This window comes from Hippoglossus hippoglossus, chromosome 5 (genome assembly GCF_009819705.1).
Source record: "Hippoglossus hippoglossus isolate fHipHip1 chromosome 5, fHipHip1.pri, whole genome shotgun sequence".
Lineage (NCBI taxonomy): Eukaryota > Metazoa > Chordata > Actinopteri > Pleuronectiformes > Pleuronectidae > Hippoglossus > Hippoglossus hippoglossus.
In genome coordinates this window covers 23,982,716-24,001,016 of record NC_047155.1, presented here as the reverse complement: position 1 = coordinate 24,001,016, position 18,301 = coordinate 23,982,716, and the positions used below count along the sequence as shown (strand labels likewise).

Genomic DNA, 18,301 nt, shown 5'->3' with positions numbered 1-18,301 from the left:
GAGGCGGATTGGAGGGGAGGACCAGGTTTTGATGCTGTTTTCCCGAAAAACAATTATTCATTCAGGGGCTCCACTTCAGTCTCCTCATATCTAATTTTTGCTTTGCTGCAGTTGCCATGCACTTTGGGGACATGGCAACAGGCCTGAGCAGCTGAGCAGTCGGATCACATTCAGCCGCCGCACGTATGGTTACAGTGGGTCCATAATCTCTTTGTCTCATCGCAACTGTGAGCAAATGGATTCTTCAAATCGCGGTAATGCTCTACTGATGTCATCGTACATGGGCACACAAATGCTAATGGGGCATTGAATGCTTTTCTGCCTGAGTGCTGGTTTATTGTGATCCCGTATTCAGCTGAATTTACTGTGTACTTAAAGATCACTGCATGCTATTACTCTGATGATGGCGTGTGCATATGTTTTCTTGTGATCATGCCGCCTTCACATCACACACGTGCAAAATGAATGCCTGGTTTGAATATTGCATTAATTAGGCATAAGGAACCTCATATAATTACATTGTGCACAAGCAACTACTTTGTTAGCCAATAAAATCCAAATGCAGTGAGGTGAGTGAGTTTGTTATGTTGAGAAAAAACTTAATCATCTACCAAGAAGCAAATTACATTTCAGAGAAAATCTACCAAGATCAAAATCCTATGCTGGTCCAGACTTCACATTGTGGATATATCAACTTTGACTTACCTATAAGTGACCTCACGCTCCCTACAGCTCAGGTAGCTCTCCAAGGAGAAAAAATTAAGCAAGGGAGATATGGTACAAATAAACATAAGCTCTGGCTTCTCAAATATTTACAATAAAGGAGCACACAAATTTAATAGTAATTAGTATTCACAAACTGCTTCACCACACATTCACAGCAGTGTTGGGTGAAGTACCTGAAAGCCACACTTGAAGTACAGATATCTTACCAGAGAAACAAAGATGTAGACTCTCACAACCACTTCCTCATTGGGTCTGTTCGGTCGCAATGTAGCCTTCGCTGTTTCGTCAGGCTCCTATCACCAAACGTTTGTTTTAAACTTAAACGTTGTAGTATGGATGTCACCTAATAGAGTATTACATGATTAAATGTCTTAAAGTATCATATTTTTTCTGTAATCTTATTCTTTTGAAATGTGTAAACCAAATGGAGCCACTTGAAGAGAAACAAGGTCTTTGCTGCCAACAGAAATTGAACATAGAGACTAGACCTACAATCCATTATAGTGTTGAAGAACCAGACAAAAATGTGGTTTAGAAGACAGATGTTCCTTTTGCTCTCAACCCTGATGAGGATTTGTCAACAAGACAATAACAGCTGCCTAGAAGTTTTAAGGATTCATCACGTTTGAGTTCCAGTTTGAGATGCTCCTGTTACCACCTCTTACTAAGAGATGTTATTGAAGGCCTGCTGGGCCATCCATAATACCACTGGCTTTGAATTGTGCCCCATACATTTCAGAGATTGCTTAAAAACTTCTGTCTTGCCCACATATTCAAAATATATGACTGATGGTGCCTAGATTTGGCTGCATCCTCCACTAAATCTATTACTGCAAAGAGTTTTGGATTAAGCTTGTTGGCACTTTCAGCTGCAGTAGTTCACGCCTGATTTATACTAAAACTACTAGAAGACTGCACACAACATAAAAATGTATATTCAATTCAATTTTATCTGCTTCATTATTGATGCCACCTCATAGATCTGATGTTATGTCTTATTCTATTATCTGTTTTATTTCTCTCTACAGCACATTTACTCAGTATACAGACCCTCTGCTCAGTATATTGTGCTCCTCTGATTTCACACATTGAGTTCAGTTTACTTGTCATGAGAAGTGCAATCAGCGCATCGTCAGGTCTTTCTCCTTAGCCCTGTGTCAGCACTGTTACAACTGGTCCGGCTGCACACATTATCATTCTGCTAAAGGGGAATGAAAACACTCTCTGACTTAATTGTATTTCTTTAACTAATCACAATCATCTTGGACGGTGAAAAGCTCATGGACACGGTGACAGCGCCCCTGCAGTGTGAGGGTGAACTTGCACTTGGGGAGACAAGATCATTGTCAATAGAAATTCACTGCAAAGAAAGTGCTACAAAAAAATGAAAACTGTAAAAGATGATACAAATCATGATACAAATCTTCAACAAAGCATCAACGTGTTAGCTCCTAGATCAGGGCCTGCTCTTGAAGGTTTTTAAAAAGAAATGATATAGGCCGGAAGCAGAGGAGGAAGATGGCAGGGTTCGATACTGACAAATTACATCTGGAGAATCTGACAGTTCCGTGGATCATCTGAGGAAATAACTCTGGTGTTGTCAAAGTTAGATATTAGCTTGGGCTTGAAACTTTAGATTAATAACAAAAAGCCTGTGCCACAAACTGGAGGTTAGGAGGTTACAAGATGTATCTTTCACAAAGATGATATTGTGTTGCGTTATAGGAAATGCAGGATCCAGCATTTTTGAACTTGTGCCAATACTAACAACTAAAAGTCAAAATATCTTGGCCTTTTTTTCTCAATAATACTTTTATCTGTTTCCTTGTAAATACCCCAACTTTATGGGAGTTCAGTGCACCTGTAAAAAGAGAAGATATAGGTCAAGCACCGCACTAAAGTCTTACACATTTGATTAATTAAAAAATATCTATCAATTCATTCTGAAATCTCAAGAACCGCGCTTCTTGGCTTGTGTGTATTGTGAAGAGCCCAGGCAAGTGCAGTGTTGAATTTGGTGCAATTAGGACACGTGATACTTCAATATTATTAAACTTTGAATAAGCAGCGCTGGGACTTGTCAGCATAAGTGACAGCGTTGATCATAACAACGGGCACGGCCGCTGATTCTCTCAGGCTTCTGCATGCTGAGTTGAGCTTCACTGAACTTTGAATAAACCGGTGAATGGCACAGACAGAACGCTGCAACCAGCATTACCACAGGCCAAGCACACAGCCAACTCCTAACGCATGTTTAGAACAGACACTTGCACTAAGAAAGTTGAGGAGGGGTCATATATGGGCTTATATCTATTATTTGATGCAAACCAAATGAGTCAAATAAGAGGAAATACGTGTTTAGAAATGGGTTCTATAGTAGAGTTATCAGTAAGGGAGGTCAAACTAGACCAAACCTCGATATATATGTGAGGGAATTTTTCACTTTAGCTCCTCACATCCCTACACATTACAGCTGCTATTTGTTTACCTTTAGGAGGACAGAGCAGTCTACGCTCTGGGACTTTCATATCTAATTCAAATGTGCCAGACGGTTGGGCTCCAACTCTCACAACTCGATTTTGGTACTCGTGCTTTAGGTTTAAGTATCCAATAGGATGGGAACACGTAGACATAGACAACATGTTGGGATGGGCGATGCAAGGTGGGGAGGGAAGGAGTTAACGGTGCTGTGTGAGAAATCTTCAGACTTGGGGCTGACAATTGCTCATGTTACTCTGTTACCATTGATATTATGCTTTTAGTCTCCTTGATGCATCACTTCTACATTGAACTCTTCTGCTTAAGAGATCAGCTGCTGACCAAGTTCTCCTTTCACCAGCTTCCAGAAAACTTCCATCACAATATCGAAAGGGATGAAATCACTTTCCCCCCACATGGAGACCTATGCTACCAGGCTACTGAACCACAATAGCCTGTACTGTATACAAATGAAGAGATCACATTGGTTGACCTAAAACTTTGCTTTTTGCAGCTTCAGTCTCACAGAGTGTCACACTGCCAGTCTACATTACCCCTAATGTTTGTGTATAGGGGGAGGATCAGAATCAGAGGGGGGATTTCTTTTTCAGCAGTAATGCCATGTGCCATCACCCCCCCAACCTTCCCCCACGCACACATCCCCCACGTCGCCCCGTGCCCCGTCGCCCTCTCCAGCCTTTGTTCTCGCCACAAGCCCCGGAGCAGATGGTGCTCTGCGCTCTGCTTGTGCCGACGGTGACAGACAGGCGCTCTCAGCCAATGGCCTGCTGGGGAATCAGCTGACTGCTCCGCACAGCGCCAGGTGTTTTGATCATTTTTCTCTTTCTCCATCCGTGGGAGGAGCAGGCGGCGGCAGGCAGAGCAGTGGGGGGGGCATCTCTGAGGCGACAGACCGGTCTGTTGGTGGTGGTGGTGGGTTGAAGCAGCAGCTACAGCAGCAGCAGCAGGTTGGAGATCTCACACCGCACCATGCCTTTTCTCCAATGCGCCCTGGGACTGATCGGATACACAGGCGGCAGATCGCTGTAAACAGAAGCCACCGGGATACATATGTGTGGTTGCGGCATCACGCCGCTTGATGAGCACTTGGCTCAATAACATTCGTTTGATCGCTTCGATTCGACGCGTGTCTGGATGAAGGAGCTGTGCGCATGGGAACATCGGACCGGAATGCCAACAAGGTGAGAGCCCCCAGGAACGGAAAGGAGAGGTTTCTATTTAAGCTGCATCTTATTCTGTGAGGAAAACACGTTTCCACGTTGTCTGATCCCTAAATTAAACCTCGTGGTAAATCGGTGTTTTGTGCACGTGCGTGTAAAACCATGCACACTTTAGATATGTTTCCATTCATAACATTTCTCTGCAAGGGCGATGCAACGAGTTTGGGATGCAGACTCACTCAAGGGCATACTCTTTTTTTTCCCTCTATATAAATGCAGTCTGGCTCAAGCTGCACTTCCAGCCTCATAGGAAATCAACATTACAGCGTCATGAAACCCGCTGTGAATCTAGAAGTGATCGTGTGTGTGTGAGCTGTGTCCAATGCGTCAAATGATGTTGCACAGAAACAAACTTTGATCTCGTTGCGGTACTCAGGGCAGCAGCAACAGCAGGAGATGCGTGCAGCGTTGTGTAAATGTGATTTGCATATTAATGTTAAAGTATGTCGGCAGATGTCTCGATTCCTTCCCTTCTAGAAGCAAAGCAAAAAAAAAAAGTGCTGGAGTCTTCCTCGGGGATGAAGACAAGGCCCTCAGTGAGAGGTGTACGCTGAGAATGGGGTTGCGTTGGCAGGGGGTCCATTGTGATTCTCTAACGCTGCTTCTGTCGCTGCAGCTGTTGCGCTTTTGTTGGTGGAGGCTGCTGACTACAGCATCACTCAACTTTAGGGGATGGAGCCGAGGAGACGGTGTAAAGGTTAAGATGATAAAAACGCGTTCATGATTTTGTTATCATGGTGTGTGATGCCGCTGCAGTGCCAGGTCAGTTTGGACTCACCGGACTCTGTTTATGGCCTCTTTAAAACCCCAAAGTGCTGAGTTAGAGCTTTTCTCTGTGGACGTCTGGGTCAAATAAGTGAGTGTTGGTTCCAAACGTAAAAGGCAAAGCCAAGTCATTTAGTGATTTAGTGACTTGTAATATGAAGACTGTTGTGGCCAAACTGCTGCTGGACATTTCATATTTAAAGAAAAACTCTTGTAATTATTATTATTATTATTACTATTATTCTTGCAAACATTGAATTGCTGGCTGCTGTGGGCAGATTTCTAAACAAGCAGAAGGCTATTACTTTTTATTATTTTCCCCCAGGGGGCATCCTGTCTCACATGGACGCAGTGTACACACACTCTCCATGACTTCAGAGGACATTACATTGACTTACATTGATTTTCAGGAGACTTATTCTAACCTTTTCCTACTTGCCTAACCCTAACCCTAACCTTAACCCAAACCCAATCCTAAACTTAAATCTAACCCTCAACCAAGTCTTCACCTCAAAATGTTATGTTTTACGTTATTGGGACTGGATTTTTGTCCCCATAAGGAAGACAAATCCCCATAATGTGACTGTGTGAAAAGGCTAAGCCCTCCACAACACACACACACACACACACACACACACACACAGCTATCTAACCTAACTTCTTGGACAGCCTAATCAAAACCTTAACCATAACCATAACGCCAACCACAATTCAGATCTGACCTGATCTTTAACCATGACCAGAAATCAAATGTTTGCCTCATTAGAACTGGACTTTGGTCCAAAGGCAACAAAAAGAGCACACACACACACACGCACACCGTATCACAATAGCCGACTAAAGAGAGTGTGTGATGCAGGTGTCTGTGCGTGTGGTGTCACGGTTGTTAGGGAGACAACAGAGCTTATGGGAGGGGGATAAATGGCTTCACCCCCCCACCCCCCCACAACATTTAGGTCCCGGGGGCATAAAGCAGGGTGCAGAGGGGGGAGTTGGGTTATTGAGCTCAAGCCTTTATTCCTATAAGAAGGACTAAGGCATCATTAACCCTGAGCTGTCTGTGGCCAACAGACACATACAGTTCAACTCACCCTGGTCTGAAGTGTGTCAGAGCCAGACGTTTGTCTAGTGGCAGATGTTAGTTTACAATATGTGCCATCATTTCGTGTGTGTGTGTGTGTGTGTGTGTGTGTGTGTGTGTGTGTGTGTGTGTGTGTGTGTGTGTGTGTGTGTGTGTGTGTGTGTGTGTGTGTGTGTGTGTGTGTGTGTGTGTGTGTGTGTGTGTGTGTGTGTGTGTGTGTGTGTGTGTGTGTGTGAAGCCTTCCGTCGTCTAATCATCTTTTCCACCCAGTCAGGTGTAGGGCATGAAAGAGGGGTTGGACCCAGCTGGATGTTTGCCTCACATATGAAAGATTCATTTAAGATAGAAGCATTAAAGCATCACATTTATGATTTTGTGAGATCAGCAGTTTGGTGAACTCTGTTATGCTGTAGTTAGTTTGAATGGCAGACTGGTTCACCTGACTGAGGTAGGAGGGAGGCTGTAGATGTTGAAATAAAAAGCAGGGGTAGGTTGGCCGATTGTTGGTGGTTTGATCCTCAGCTTCTCTCACACTGAACCCTGATGTTTTGTTTTAAACCCAAGCAGATTTGTTAAAGTGGCCCTACCAATACAATGTGGGTGCACAGAGCTAATTCATAATTGATATATATGCCCTTTTATACCCATTGCCTTTAAAGTTAGAATTGCACTTCAGTTAAGTTAGTGCACTCACATGAGACGGTTGCAAAATAGAAAAATTGGAGCAGCACAGACAAATATGTCCTGACTCTCAGTGTAGGCCAAGGAAAACACTGGATCCTACATCTCCCATGATGCAACTTGATAGCTTACATCTGTCAGTTTTTTTCATGTGTGGGGGGTGTCCCTCTCTCCAGGGCCACAGAAGATTCATGCTGAAAAGTGATGGAGTACTCCTTTAACCAGAGAGAGAAACACATTGGAACAAAATGTCAGAAAATTGTAATATAAAATATACCTCCCAGAATTCAAGGTGTCCCAGAATTGTCAGAAATATTGTTTTGTCCAATCACTCAAAGATATTCAGTTTACAACGATATAAAACAGAGATGAGATCATGAGCAGAATTTCCATCAATCAATGTACTTACCAAGTGATTGAAGACTTGAAATTTAAATGGAAATAAGTTAGACTGTGTTTCTCTGTATTGTTACTCACCCGTTGTTTTGCTTTGACAGTGGTGCAACCTTGTGTTTCACGGTCAGACCGCAGGTTTCTATTCTGGTCAGAAGACGTTTGGAGCAGCTGCTCTGCTCGACCATGAATTAGTGTGTCCTGCACAAATCTAATCAGTCAGCTTGAGGAGCTGAGGATCTCCAAACAAATGTCCGTTCAGATTTTGCCCGTGAGGGCGAACCAGTTGAAGAGCAATCAAGCTGCTGTACAATCAATGCCATGAGTGCTGCTGACGACAAAGTCAGACGCAACATGAGAAACCAGGGAGCACATACAGTGTATCTGCTCGTACACTGCTGCACTCAGACATATACGAGCAGGGAAATGTCTCGTTGTAATGTCTGTTCTTTGGAATAACTAATCCATAGACTTAGGGGGCTTTCACACCCACCTTGTTTGGGCTGCACCTTTCAGACTTTTCACCTCAGGCCACAGACCAGACCAACGAATACAAATTTAACCCAATCAAAAGATCAAACAAACCACGGTTTGATTGGTTTCCAGGGTGAAAACATTGTTTTGGATAGTCGAAATTGTGACAGCATGAACCAATAGGAGAAGAAAAATAAGCGTTTGGCAGGATTGCCTGTAGTCTTCTCCTCCAATGATATATTGGATATGTATACGTATGACATGTTTGAAGGACGAGGACGTTCCCTTTGCTGGTAGTAATACCACAATAATATTACAGTAGTAACAACATTAATGAAGTGAACCGGTTCATTCATTTTCTCTACTCAAATGAAAAGACTAATTTTACTTATTTTAGATGCATGCCCCTCTATACACAATCAATATGAAACCAGAACTAACCTGATCAAATGTAAACCATGTAAAAAGAAACTGGGTCCAGACGATGGTCCTGACTTTCACAAGTCAAAATGCCCTGATATGACACAAACAACAAGCCATATTCAGCACAGTGAAGGGAAAAGTTCTTATTCTCTCATTAGTAGGAACAAAAATTCCCTGTTTCACTGTTTCCTAGGTTCCTGTAATATTTATTTGTTCTCTATTTGTTCTAGGGTTCAGTTTGGTGCAGAGCAGGAGAGAATCAGGAATGAAAGAAAGTTGGGTTTTCACTTCTTTCATCAGATGTATCTCTCATTTCATTTAGCTCTCTTGTCACAGCCCCGCTCACTCTGGATATAAATAAAACAATCCTCCTTGTTTCCTTGTCGCTCAACTTCTGTTGTCTAATTCAGGAGTGTTTCTGTCACCTCGGTTTGGCTTTGTTCCGTTTGAGACAAGATGTGTTTGTAGGTTCCCTGGGGTTGTTTATCTCACCTGCTCCCACCTGTAATTGGCTTTCCCTCATTTCACTTTTTTCTGTTCTTTCAAACGTGTGCAAATGAATAAACTGAAAAGCTCAAGGGTAAAAGCCGAGGCCTGGGGGGGGGGGGGGGGGGGGGAAGGAGAGAGAGAGAGAGAGAGAGAGAGAGAGAGAGAGAGAGAGAGAGAGAGAGAGAGAGAGAGAGAGAGAGAGAGAGAGAGAGAGAGAGAGAGAGTCCAGTTTAAATCTCATTTTCTCATGTCACTCTCAATCCTTATCGCACTGAAGGAAGAATTTCCTTGACGATGAGCTTGAGTGTGTTCAGACAGAAATTTGACAAGTGAGCCCATAGGACTGAGAATGGTTCAGAGGGAGGCCTTATCTAGTTTTTGGAGAGATATATATGAGGACTTTCAAATTCTCCATCACACGCGCACACACATCAGCCGTGATTACTCAGAGGACTCAAAGGATTCGGAAAGTAAACTTTGAAGCATAGAAGAAAAAATATGTTTCCCCTCATCAGTACTCATCACACTTTCTACAGATCCTGTCCATGAGACAGATTTATGTTTGATCCTCCTTCCTGTGGTAAAGATTGATGGGAAACCTTGATGAGTGAAATTAGCAAAATTATTGGTATATTATCCTCTCAATAGGTTAAATGGGGCTCAACTGTCAATTAATGAGAAACGATTCATACTGTTGCACCGACTGAGGCGTCTCTGAACCGTATGACTTATGTAAATGACGTTCGTCAGGATGCCAATTAACAGGTTGCGTTTCAGTGTCGCTCTTTAATTGACGTCTCTCAAATGGAAATGACAGGGATCTAATTCCATGGCATCAGATGAAGCTGACCGTTTTCATGGCTGTCGAATGCAGTCAGAGTTGAAATGGCAGCAAATCGTTTTGGCTTGTGTCCCCTGTAGAATCATGCTATAGAGGGGTTCTCGGCCAAGAGGGCAGTCCACTGAATTAGGATCCACTGTAGTTACTGGTAATTAGGGTTTGGTACTGAAATCTGGTGCCAATCAGGTACCGGTACCTACTGGACCAAATCACCATGCCGATTTCGGGGCCTGAACTGTTATATAGTGTTACATTATTGTGAGTTTTTAAGTTAAAGTTAAGTATACTTTAAACTGGTAACAATTAATAAATAAAAATTCAACTTCCAATTTGTCTCAGCAATAAAAAAAATTGTTGTTATTGTCGGAAAAATTATCGGTTCAGGCACCGTTAAGGCACCAGAAAAAAGTATCGATTTTGCAGTGAAATCGGTAAACATCCAAACGATACCCACCCCTAGTGGTAACAATGAGACAAAACAGTGAAGGCTTAAAATATTAACATAGGCCTTTCGTGCACTGTTGGAACCCATTGAGGGGATCTGACCCCCAAGTTGTTAGATGATTATTATTCAAATATAGAACAACAGAAAAAAACATTTTTGCCTCGCCAATTAAAATGTATGTCTATGTCTTCTCTTTAATCTTTTTTTCTTGTTAGTCACTGGATAATTTTACCTCTGAACATTGCTCAAATAAAAAAAAACATCTGTTCCAGTTGTTTTACCCTCCCACACAAAGTCATCAGCTCATAACAGACACTAACACAGTATCACAAATGTATGTTGTGACATTCTCTCTCGTAGGAACTGTGCAAGGCGACATACTCTATGCAGAAGGTTGTGATTGACCGTGACACTGGGTGTCATGGTAACAGATTTCTGTGTTTTCAACCCATTTTACTTCATAGTCCAATTAGTTGACCTAATGATCCTTGTAGCGACTTCTATTACTATAAATGTATACATTAGAAATTCAAATCTTAGTAAGAGTCCATGCTCTGAGTGCTGTAGTGAGCTTTGCATACAGATTGAATGCAGCAGGTGCAGGACTCTGACACAGAGCTTAATTAACCAATGAGCAACCTAATGTCCTAATCACTGTGGGAAACATAATGAAAATTTACATAAATAAATAGTCTAAATTGTCTTTGGTGTCGCAGAGCCCTTCATGATGTGCAGCTGTTGTGCACAGTTGACAATTAAAATGCTCTTTAAGTTAATTCTGGTCAAGTATTGGTACATTAGCAGTAGTAAGTTCACCCATCATTCCTCTGATGACAACTTCCACCACCACCTTTTTTGTAATCAGGGTTGTTCTTTGCTCAGTTAACTTACACTGCAGAACCCGACAGAGAAAATGATCTGACCGAAGGTGAATTTTTTTCAGGATAATTTGTACAACATTAACATTAGGTGGCCGTTATATGGAAATAAATTTGTAGCCTTATCTGCAAGGATCGTGATCCATGTGAGTTTTATGATAAACATCTGCCTCACTTGTCAGTTCTGTATCTTTGATTAGACTCTATATAAGAAAGTCAATAACGCTCTGCAGCAGGTCGTGATAAAAGCTTTGAGATGTCGGACTTTATGTCTGAAGTTGTTGGTATTTATTTCTAGTCTCTTGTTCACAGGTTCAGAGGTGGCTGTGTTTAAAGCCTCCGGGTTTTTCCGCTTCCTGCCTTCCTGCCTTTGGTGCAGTTGATTGTCTTCCACCTGCTGTGTGTTTTACGCTTTCCTGTGGCGTCAGAATCACAATAGACCCGTGAAGCCTGTGTCAAGTGTCCCAGGCTGCCTTTTGTTGTTGTTGAAAAACCGACAGGATGTTGACACAGATTTAGTTTCAGTCCTTTAAGTGCATTTTAAAATGTTCAGCTAACCCACTTTTTTGCAATGACAACAGTGCCAGATTTTGTGCATCCAGCATTAAATGGGATCATAAACTTTTTAATCCGACATTGCACAAAGGGCGGCACAGACAAAGCTGTCAGCATTTACTGAATGAAGAGAATCTAAGATTAACCCCATTTGTGGTAAATAGAGGAGAGATGATATATCACTAAACCTGCCTTATAGTCTTGACGCAGATTATGTTGTATCAATATGTCGTTGATATGCTCCAGTGACAGTAACACATGTAAAGGCCATGTGGAGACCAGGTTCTCATGTTTTTTTTCTTTTTGCTCTAAAAACATCTACATTTTTTTTAATGGTATTAAACCTTGAAAACAGGATTCTTTTCCTTTAAATGTGGATACAATTTCTGTCCTGAAGCTGCGTTCTTGTTAGACTTTATAAAAATGTATTATCATCAATGAATACACAATTATTGTATCAGTCAAATACCTAAAAAATAACAAAATGATTAATGATGATCAGTATTTGTTTTACTTTGTTGTCAATACAGTAATGAAATCATTTAAAATATGTTAATGAGAGAGAATATGTAGTCATTGAATCACACTCAAGTGTTAAATATGCTTATTTTTCTAATGAGATTAACAAAGCATTAACGCTCTTCGAGGTCTATGCTGTATATGTTGCTTTTTAATTAAAGTGCTAAGTGACCTGTTTCTCTCCTCTGGGTTTGAGTGTAGTACATTATCCCCAGCTAATCTGCACTTCAGCATCTCCATCCACTAATCCTGGCTGGTGCAGCACTCCTCACAATATATGCTGCTTTAGCCTAAAGAAGAGATACAGTACTATCCCTGTTTCACCCATGCTCCGCCCTGTCCCATGAGAAATCCCCGGTATAGGAGGAGCAGAGATGTCTTCCTGTCCCCCTGGTGCTGTTGCCAGGCAGTTTGCATTCAGATGAATTAGTCAGCTCCCTTGTTTGAAAGCCTCTTAAGTGCTATCTTCTTAAGCTGGTGTTGACCATAAAGCTGTGTGGCAGTATAGGCTGTGGTTCCGTGGTGCTGCCGTATGGCACCGGGCTGGGTCGGATGCTTCCTTTAGTAAATAGAATTAATTGAGTAATGTGATCTCAGTGTTGCTGTAAGATACTGCACGTGCACAGGGTTGTTAAAGACGTTCTGGCAACCTAATCCAGTTAACAAGAAAAGGTGAAGAATAAAACGGTTGCATAGATACAATATGTCTTTATATGGTAGAGCTGCCGCCCCATCAAGGATGTGCCTCATCCGCACGCAGCGGCCCGGGTTCGATTCCAACATGCAGACCTTTGCTGCTTGTTTTCCCCACTCTCTCTCTCTCTGCCCCCTTTCACAGCTATCTCTCTGTCCTGTGGAAAATAAAGGCCCAAAAAAAGAAGAAAGTAATGGTTCATACTGTGATTACAAAGTCTAAAGTCACATTTCTTCTGCTCAGGTCTGAATCAGTCGATGAGTTTCTAAATTCGGGGGATTTTCCTCTTGGTTCAGTTGCTTTGCACACAGCCAAAAATCTGAGTGAACCAAAATGCATCATTGCAAACCTCAACAATCCCTTATTTATCAGATCTGTCTGGAGCTTGAGGAAGAAAGTAAATATAGGAATAGCACGTTTTCATTTGAGAGAAACATTCCTATGAAATTAAACATGTAGCTGCTGCTATTGCTACACAAGCTGCTACAGTTTGACTGCTCTGCTGCTTCCCAGAAACCAAAGCACACCTGGCAACAGTAACCGCTCATTTTAAACTTGTGGACAAGCTTTAGCACCTGTTGGCTAAGGTCAGATCAAGGTCCGGTCAGATTCCCTTCACAAACAAGCCATTTGAGTTTGTTTGGGATGGGACCTAGACCACCTCCTCTACAGGGTCTTGGTGCATCTGTTTAGAATGAGTTAGACTTCTGAGTTTGAAGGTGTGAAAACACCCAGAGTCAACAGTCATGTGATGGTTGTTCAGATAAATTCACTTAAAACAAAAAATGGGAACCTTTTGATGGTGATGGAGGACAAACAAATAGGTTTTGTCTTTTGTGGAGAGTAAATCGTTTTGAAATATTGATGTACTCCGATAGACTCCAGACTATGAGATTATTTAAAATGTACAGTGTCTTGGTTGGACCTTGTCAAAGCAGTCACCATGCCCATATGCAGGGATCTGTCATGCATTGACTAAAAGAATCCTGTTTTCCAGGGTAAATGCTTTATCCTCAAAGTGACTGGAGAAGCCTAACATGACATATGGGCCAATAATTGCCCACTGCAAGCAGCTGCCATGGCTTGATCAGAGTCTCTTGTCCTCTCACAACCCTCTCCTGAGAGTTAAAGAGTGCGTCTCAAAGTTTTGACAATCTTGCGTCTGTACTCTGTCTTCTTGGAAAAAGTCCGAGGCCCTCTGAAAACTTTTTTTCATGTTTGCCCTAAATTCAGAATGCCTAAGACGTTGCATTAAAAATTAAGACGTGCATCTTTTTTCCGCTGTCTTTGAGGCATGGCACATACCAATATCTCATAGTGTTTAATGATGTTCGGAGAAGCTAATGATCAAGTCCTTATGGGCCTGTTGGATAGATGAAAGCCCTCAATGGAATTTGATGTGTTTCCAAGTAGTTCAGCACAGTGTTTTGTGAATACATTGTAATGAGCTGAAATTGCATTTTACCAAAACTGTTGATGCTGCACATAACTGGCAGTCTCACAAGGAGAATGGAGGAAGCAGTTGTTGTTCTTAGCCAATCTGTTGTGTCTGAAGGCAATTTCTACATTTACCTGAAACATGAAAGGTTTTCTGATAATTCAGTAAGTGTTACATTTCATAAGATGGAGAGTGTACAGCAATGCTATGCACTGTGAGGCAATTAAAAGGTATTCAATCATTGTAGAGCTTTGAAAGACAAAGGTAACATGCTTATTTCATGCACAAGCACCGAAACAATATACCCACAAATCAGTGATGATCACCATCATTGTATTACATTCACTAATTAGCTCTACATTACATTACATTACATTTCATTTAGCTGACGCTTTTATCCAAAACGACTAACAATAGGTGCATTCAACCATGAGAGTACAAACCCAATACAACAAGAATCGAGTAAGCTCTAAACAACGTGTAACTGAGGCTAATGGGAATATCATTAATTTTGTAGGTATTGGATAATAATCATGGCGCACAGTGGTCATAACCACCAAATGACAGATATTGCCATCCCTAGAGCCATACCACTAGTATTGCTGAAAACATATGTATGTATGCATGTATTTATTATTAACATGGCGGCAACTGTTTTTATAGAGACTTATATGCTTTCTCTTTTTTTACAGATCATCTTGCAGCTCATAGATCGTCCTATAAAATTCTACTGTTGGCTTCAACCAATGACCAATTCACTGGACTAAAAGACCTAATCAGAACCAAGTCTGGTTGATGACTGCAACACACCCTTTCCCAAAGACATCTGACCCTCCACCTGTCCCTCCCCAGCATGGCTAGACGGAGGTTAGACTGTTTTCTTCTAGGCCAGGTGCTTGCTGGCCTGATCCTGGCATCTATAGGCCTATCCTTTGTCCAAAGCAATGACTGCCCCCAGCTATGTGTGTGCGAGATCCGACCATGGTTTACTCCCCAGTCCACCTACAGAGAAGCAATCACTGTAGACTGCAATGACCTACGTTTAACACGCATCCCTGGGAACCTCTCCAGTGAAACTCAGGTTCTCCTCCTACAGAGCAACTACATTGCCAGGACAAGTGAGGAGCTGGAGCAGCTCTTCAACCTGACTGAGCTGGACTTGTCCCAGAACAACTTCAGCAACATTCGGGATGTTGGCCTCAACAATATGACCCAGCTCACCACACTTCACCTGGAAGAGAATCAGATAAGAGAAATGCCAGATTACTGTCTGCAGGATCTCAGCAACCTACAGGAGCTCTACATCAACCACAATCAGATCAACACCATCTCTGCCAATGCCTTTTCTGGGCTCCACAACCTGCTCAGGCTTCACCTCAACTCCAACAAGCTGAAAACCATTATCAGCCAGTGGTTTGAATCTACGCCCAATCTAGAGATCCTCATGATCGGGGAGAACCCTGTTGTTGGAATAATGGAATTTAATTTTAAGCCCCTGGGAAATCTAAGAAGCTTGGTTTTGGCTGGAATGGACTTGACAGACATCCCCGGAAATGCCTTTGTGGGACTTGACAATCTTGAGAGCCTCTCTTTCTATGACAATAAATTGATCAGAGTTCCTCAGAGAGCTCTTCAGAAGTTACCTAACCTCAAGTTCTTGGATTTGAATAAAAACCCAGTGCACAAGATACAGGAAGGGGATTTCAAGAACATGCTGAGGCTGAAGGAGCTGGGAATAAACAACATGGGAGAACTGGTTTCTATTGATCGTTATGCTTTGGACAACCTTCCTGAACTCACTAAGCTGGAGGCTACAAACAACCCTAAGTTCTCCTACATCAACCATCTGGCCTTTCGTGATGTGTCTGCCTTGGAGAGTCTAATGCTCAACAACAATGCACTTAACGCCCTCTATCAGTCAACAGTGGATTCCCTCCCTAACATACGTGAGATCAGCATTCACACTAACCCTCTTCGCTGTGACTGCGTTATCCAGTGGATGAGCTCCAACAAGACCACCGTCCGCTTTATGGAACCTCTGGCCATGTTGTGTGCCACGCCAACCGAGGTCAGAGGTATGCGTGTGAGGGAGGTGCTGCAGAAGAACTTAGCAAACCAGTGCTTGCCCATGATTTCTCATGACACCTTCCCAAGCCACCTCAATTTGGACATTGGCATGACCGTGGACTTGGACTGCAGAGCCATGTCCCAGCCTGAGCCTGAAATCTACTGGGTGACTCCTATGGGGAACAAGGTAATGATGGACACCCCATCTGACAAGTACAGCCTCAGCAGTGAAGGGACATTGAGAATTTCTCAGATCCAAGTAGAAGACTCTGGCCGATACACCTGTGTGGCTCAAAACTCAGAGGGAGCTGACACAAGAGTGATAGCGATACGGGTAAATGGCACTCTTTTAGACAGCACTCAGCTCATGAAGATCTACGTCAAACAGACAGAATCCCACTCAATCCTTGTTTCCTGGAAAATAAACTCAAACGTAATGACCTCCAACCTCAAGTGGTCATCCGCCACCATGAAAATAGACAACCCACATATCACTTACACTGCCAAAGTACCTGTGGATGTCCATGAGTACAACCTTACGCATTTACAACCAGCAACTGAGTACGAAGTGTGCCTCACGGTCTCCAACATTCATCAACAAATGCAGAAGGCTTGTGTGAATGTGACGACAAAGCAAGCAGCCTTTGCTGTGGAAATATCTGACCAAGGAACCAACACTGCTCTTGCAGCTGTCATGGGAACAATGTTTGCAATCGTCAGTCTGGCCTCTCTGGGCATGTACATTGCTAAGAGGTGGAAAAGGAAAAACTATCACCATTCGCTGAAAAAATACATGCAGAAAACCTCCTCAATACCGCTAAATGAGTTATACCCTCCTCTCATCAACTTGTGGGAGGCGGACAGTGAGAAGGAAAAAGAGGGCTCCTCGGAGACCAAATCCAGCCAGGTGGACACCACACGCAGCTATTACATGTGGTGAAACCTACTAACCATCCAGTCGGAGATACAGAGACATTTTTATTTCAGGAGCACAAATACATATATACATATTTGCTTCTTTGTGAAAACGTGGACTGAGTAGTTTTTTTCTTTCTTGTTTCCACTTTTCAACGGTTCTCTCAGACTTTCTCTTTGAAGCGAAAAAAACGAACCAACGTTTTTAGATCTTAAGTTTAGCACATTGTCTTTTTACCTTTCGCTCATTTTGACACACAATATGGCAGCTTTGTTTAGCTTCCTGGACTTAGTAGTCACTGTGCTTTATTTTTAGTACTTGTTTTGATGAACACAGCATGAGCATTGTCACAGATTCAGTTTGCGTGAGCAGAGGAGAAGCTGAAATCTGACCCATTTTTGACATGTTTTCTCTGGCAGAACTGTTAGAGACTGCAATCTTTCTTTCTCTTGTAAAACAGTTTCACTGTTGACTGTTGTGCACTGAAATATATATATATACGAATTTGTCTATCAACTGGAATATAAGCTGACAAAGTAAGTTTAGACTTGATATACTGTCTATTGAATAATGTTAGCAATTCTTCTGTAATGTTGTATCAGCTATAATTTAATTTATGTACATTAAATAACAGTATGTTTGATTTAGACTTTAAGTTTGCAGAGCAACTACTGTAAACCAGCAATAGAAATATGAATGTTATAAACTAGGTAGATGTAAAGCTTTTTAAATTTCTTAAATATTTCTTTTCTTATTTTGCTAGAATATGTCTACAATCACTGGTTTTGTTGTGGTTTCCACACACAAACATGTTGTTTATTGAAAAGCAAGTTCAATAAAATCTTCTTTACTCATATTTTTTAACCATGATTTCAACACCAAGTGTTATTTTGTCAAACATACATGTTATACTGTATATTTAATGGAGGTACTTGGGAGAAACAGATATTTACAGATTAACAGCAAAGGTTTAAAAGCTTAAATTGTTCGTGCATCTCATATTAACCTTTAGCATTAACGTTTTATTATTTTTAGAAGTGATGACAGAGGCAGAGAGAGAATAAGAGATGCAGACGTCAGTGTGTTTGCCTCTGCAAAGCAATTATCAGTGAATAATTTAAATTCTTGTCCTGGCAGAATATAATTACTGTACAAGTTGCCTAAAAGTAAATACAGTACATTCGAAAACAAAGAAAT

The 18,301-nt window shown here is 41.9% G+C and overlaps 1 protein-coding gene across 1 annotated transcript; it reads left to right on the top strand.

Moving 5' to 3' along the window:
- The first annotated feature begins 3,925 nt into the window (after positions 1-3,925).
- On the top strand, positions 3,926-17,968 carry lrrn1 (leucine rich repeat neuronal 1). Its single transcript, XM_034585977.1, has 2 exons — positions 3,926-4,406; positions 14,814-17,968. Exon 2 carries the CDS (start codon positions 14,975-14,977, stop codon positions 17,126-17,128), a length of 2,154 nt encoding a protein of 717 aa, XP_034441868.1. The 5' UTR covers positions 3,926-4,406; positions 14,814-14,974; the 3' UTR covers positions 17,129-17,968.
- The last annotated feature ends 333 nt before the right edge of the window (positions 17,969-18,301 follow it).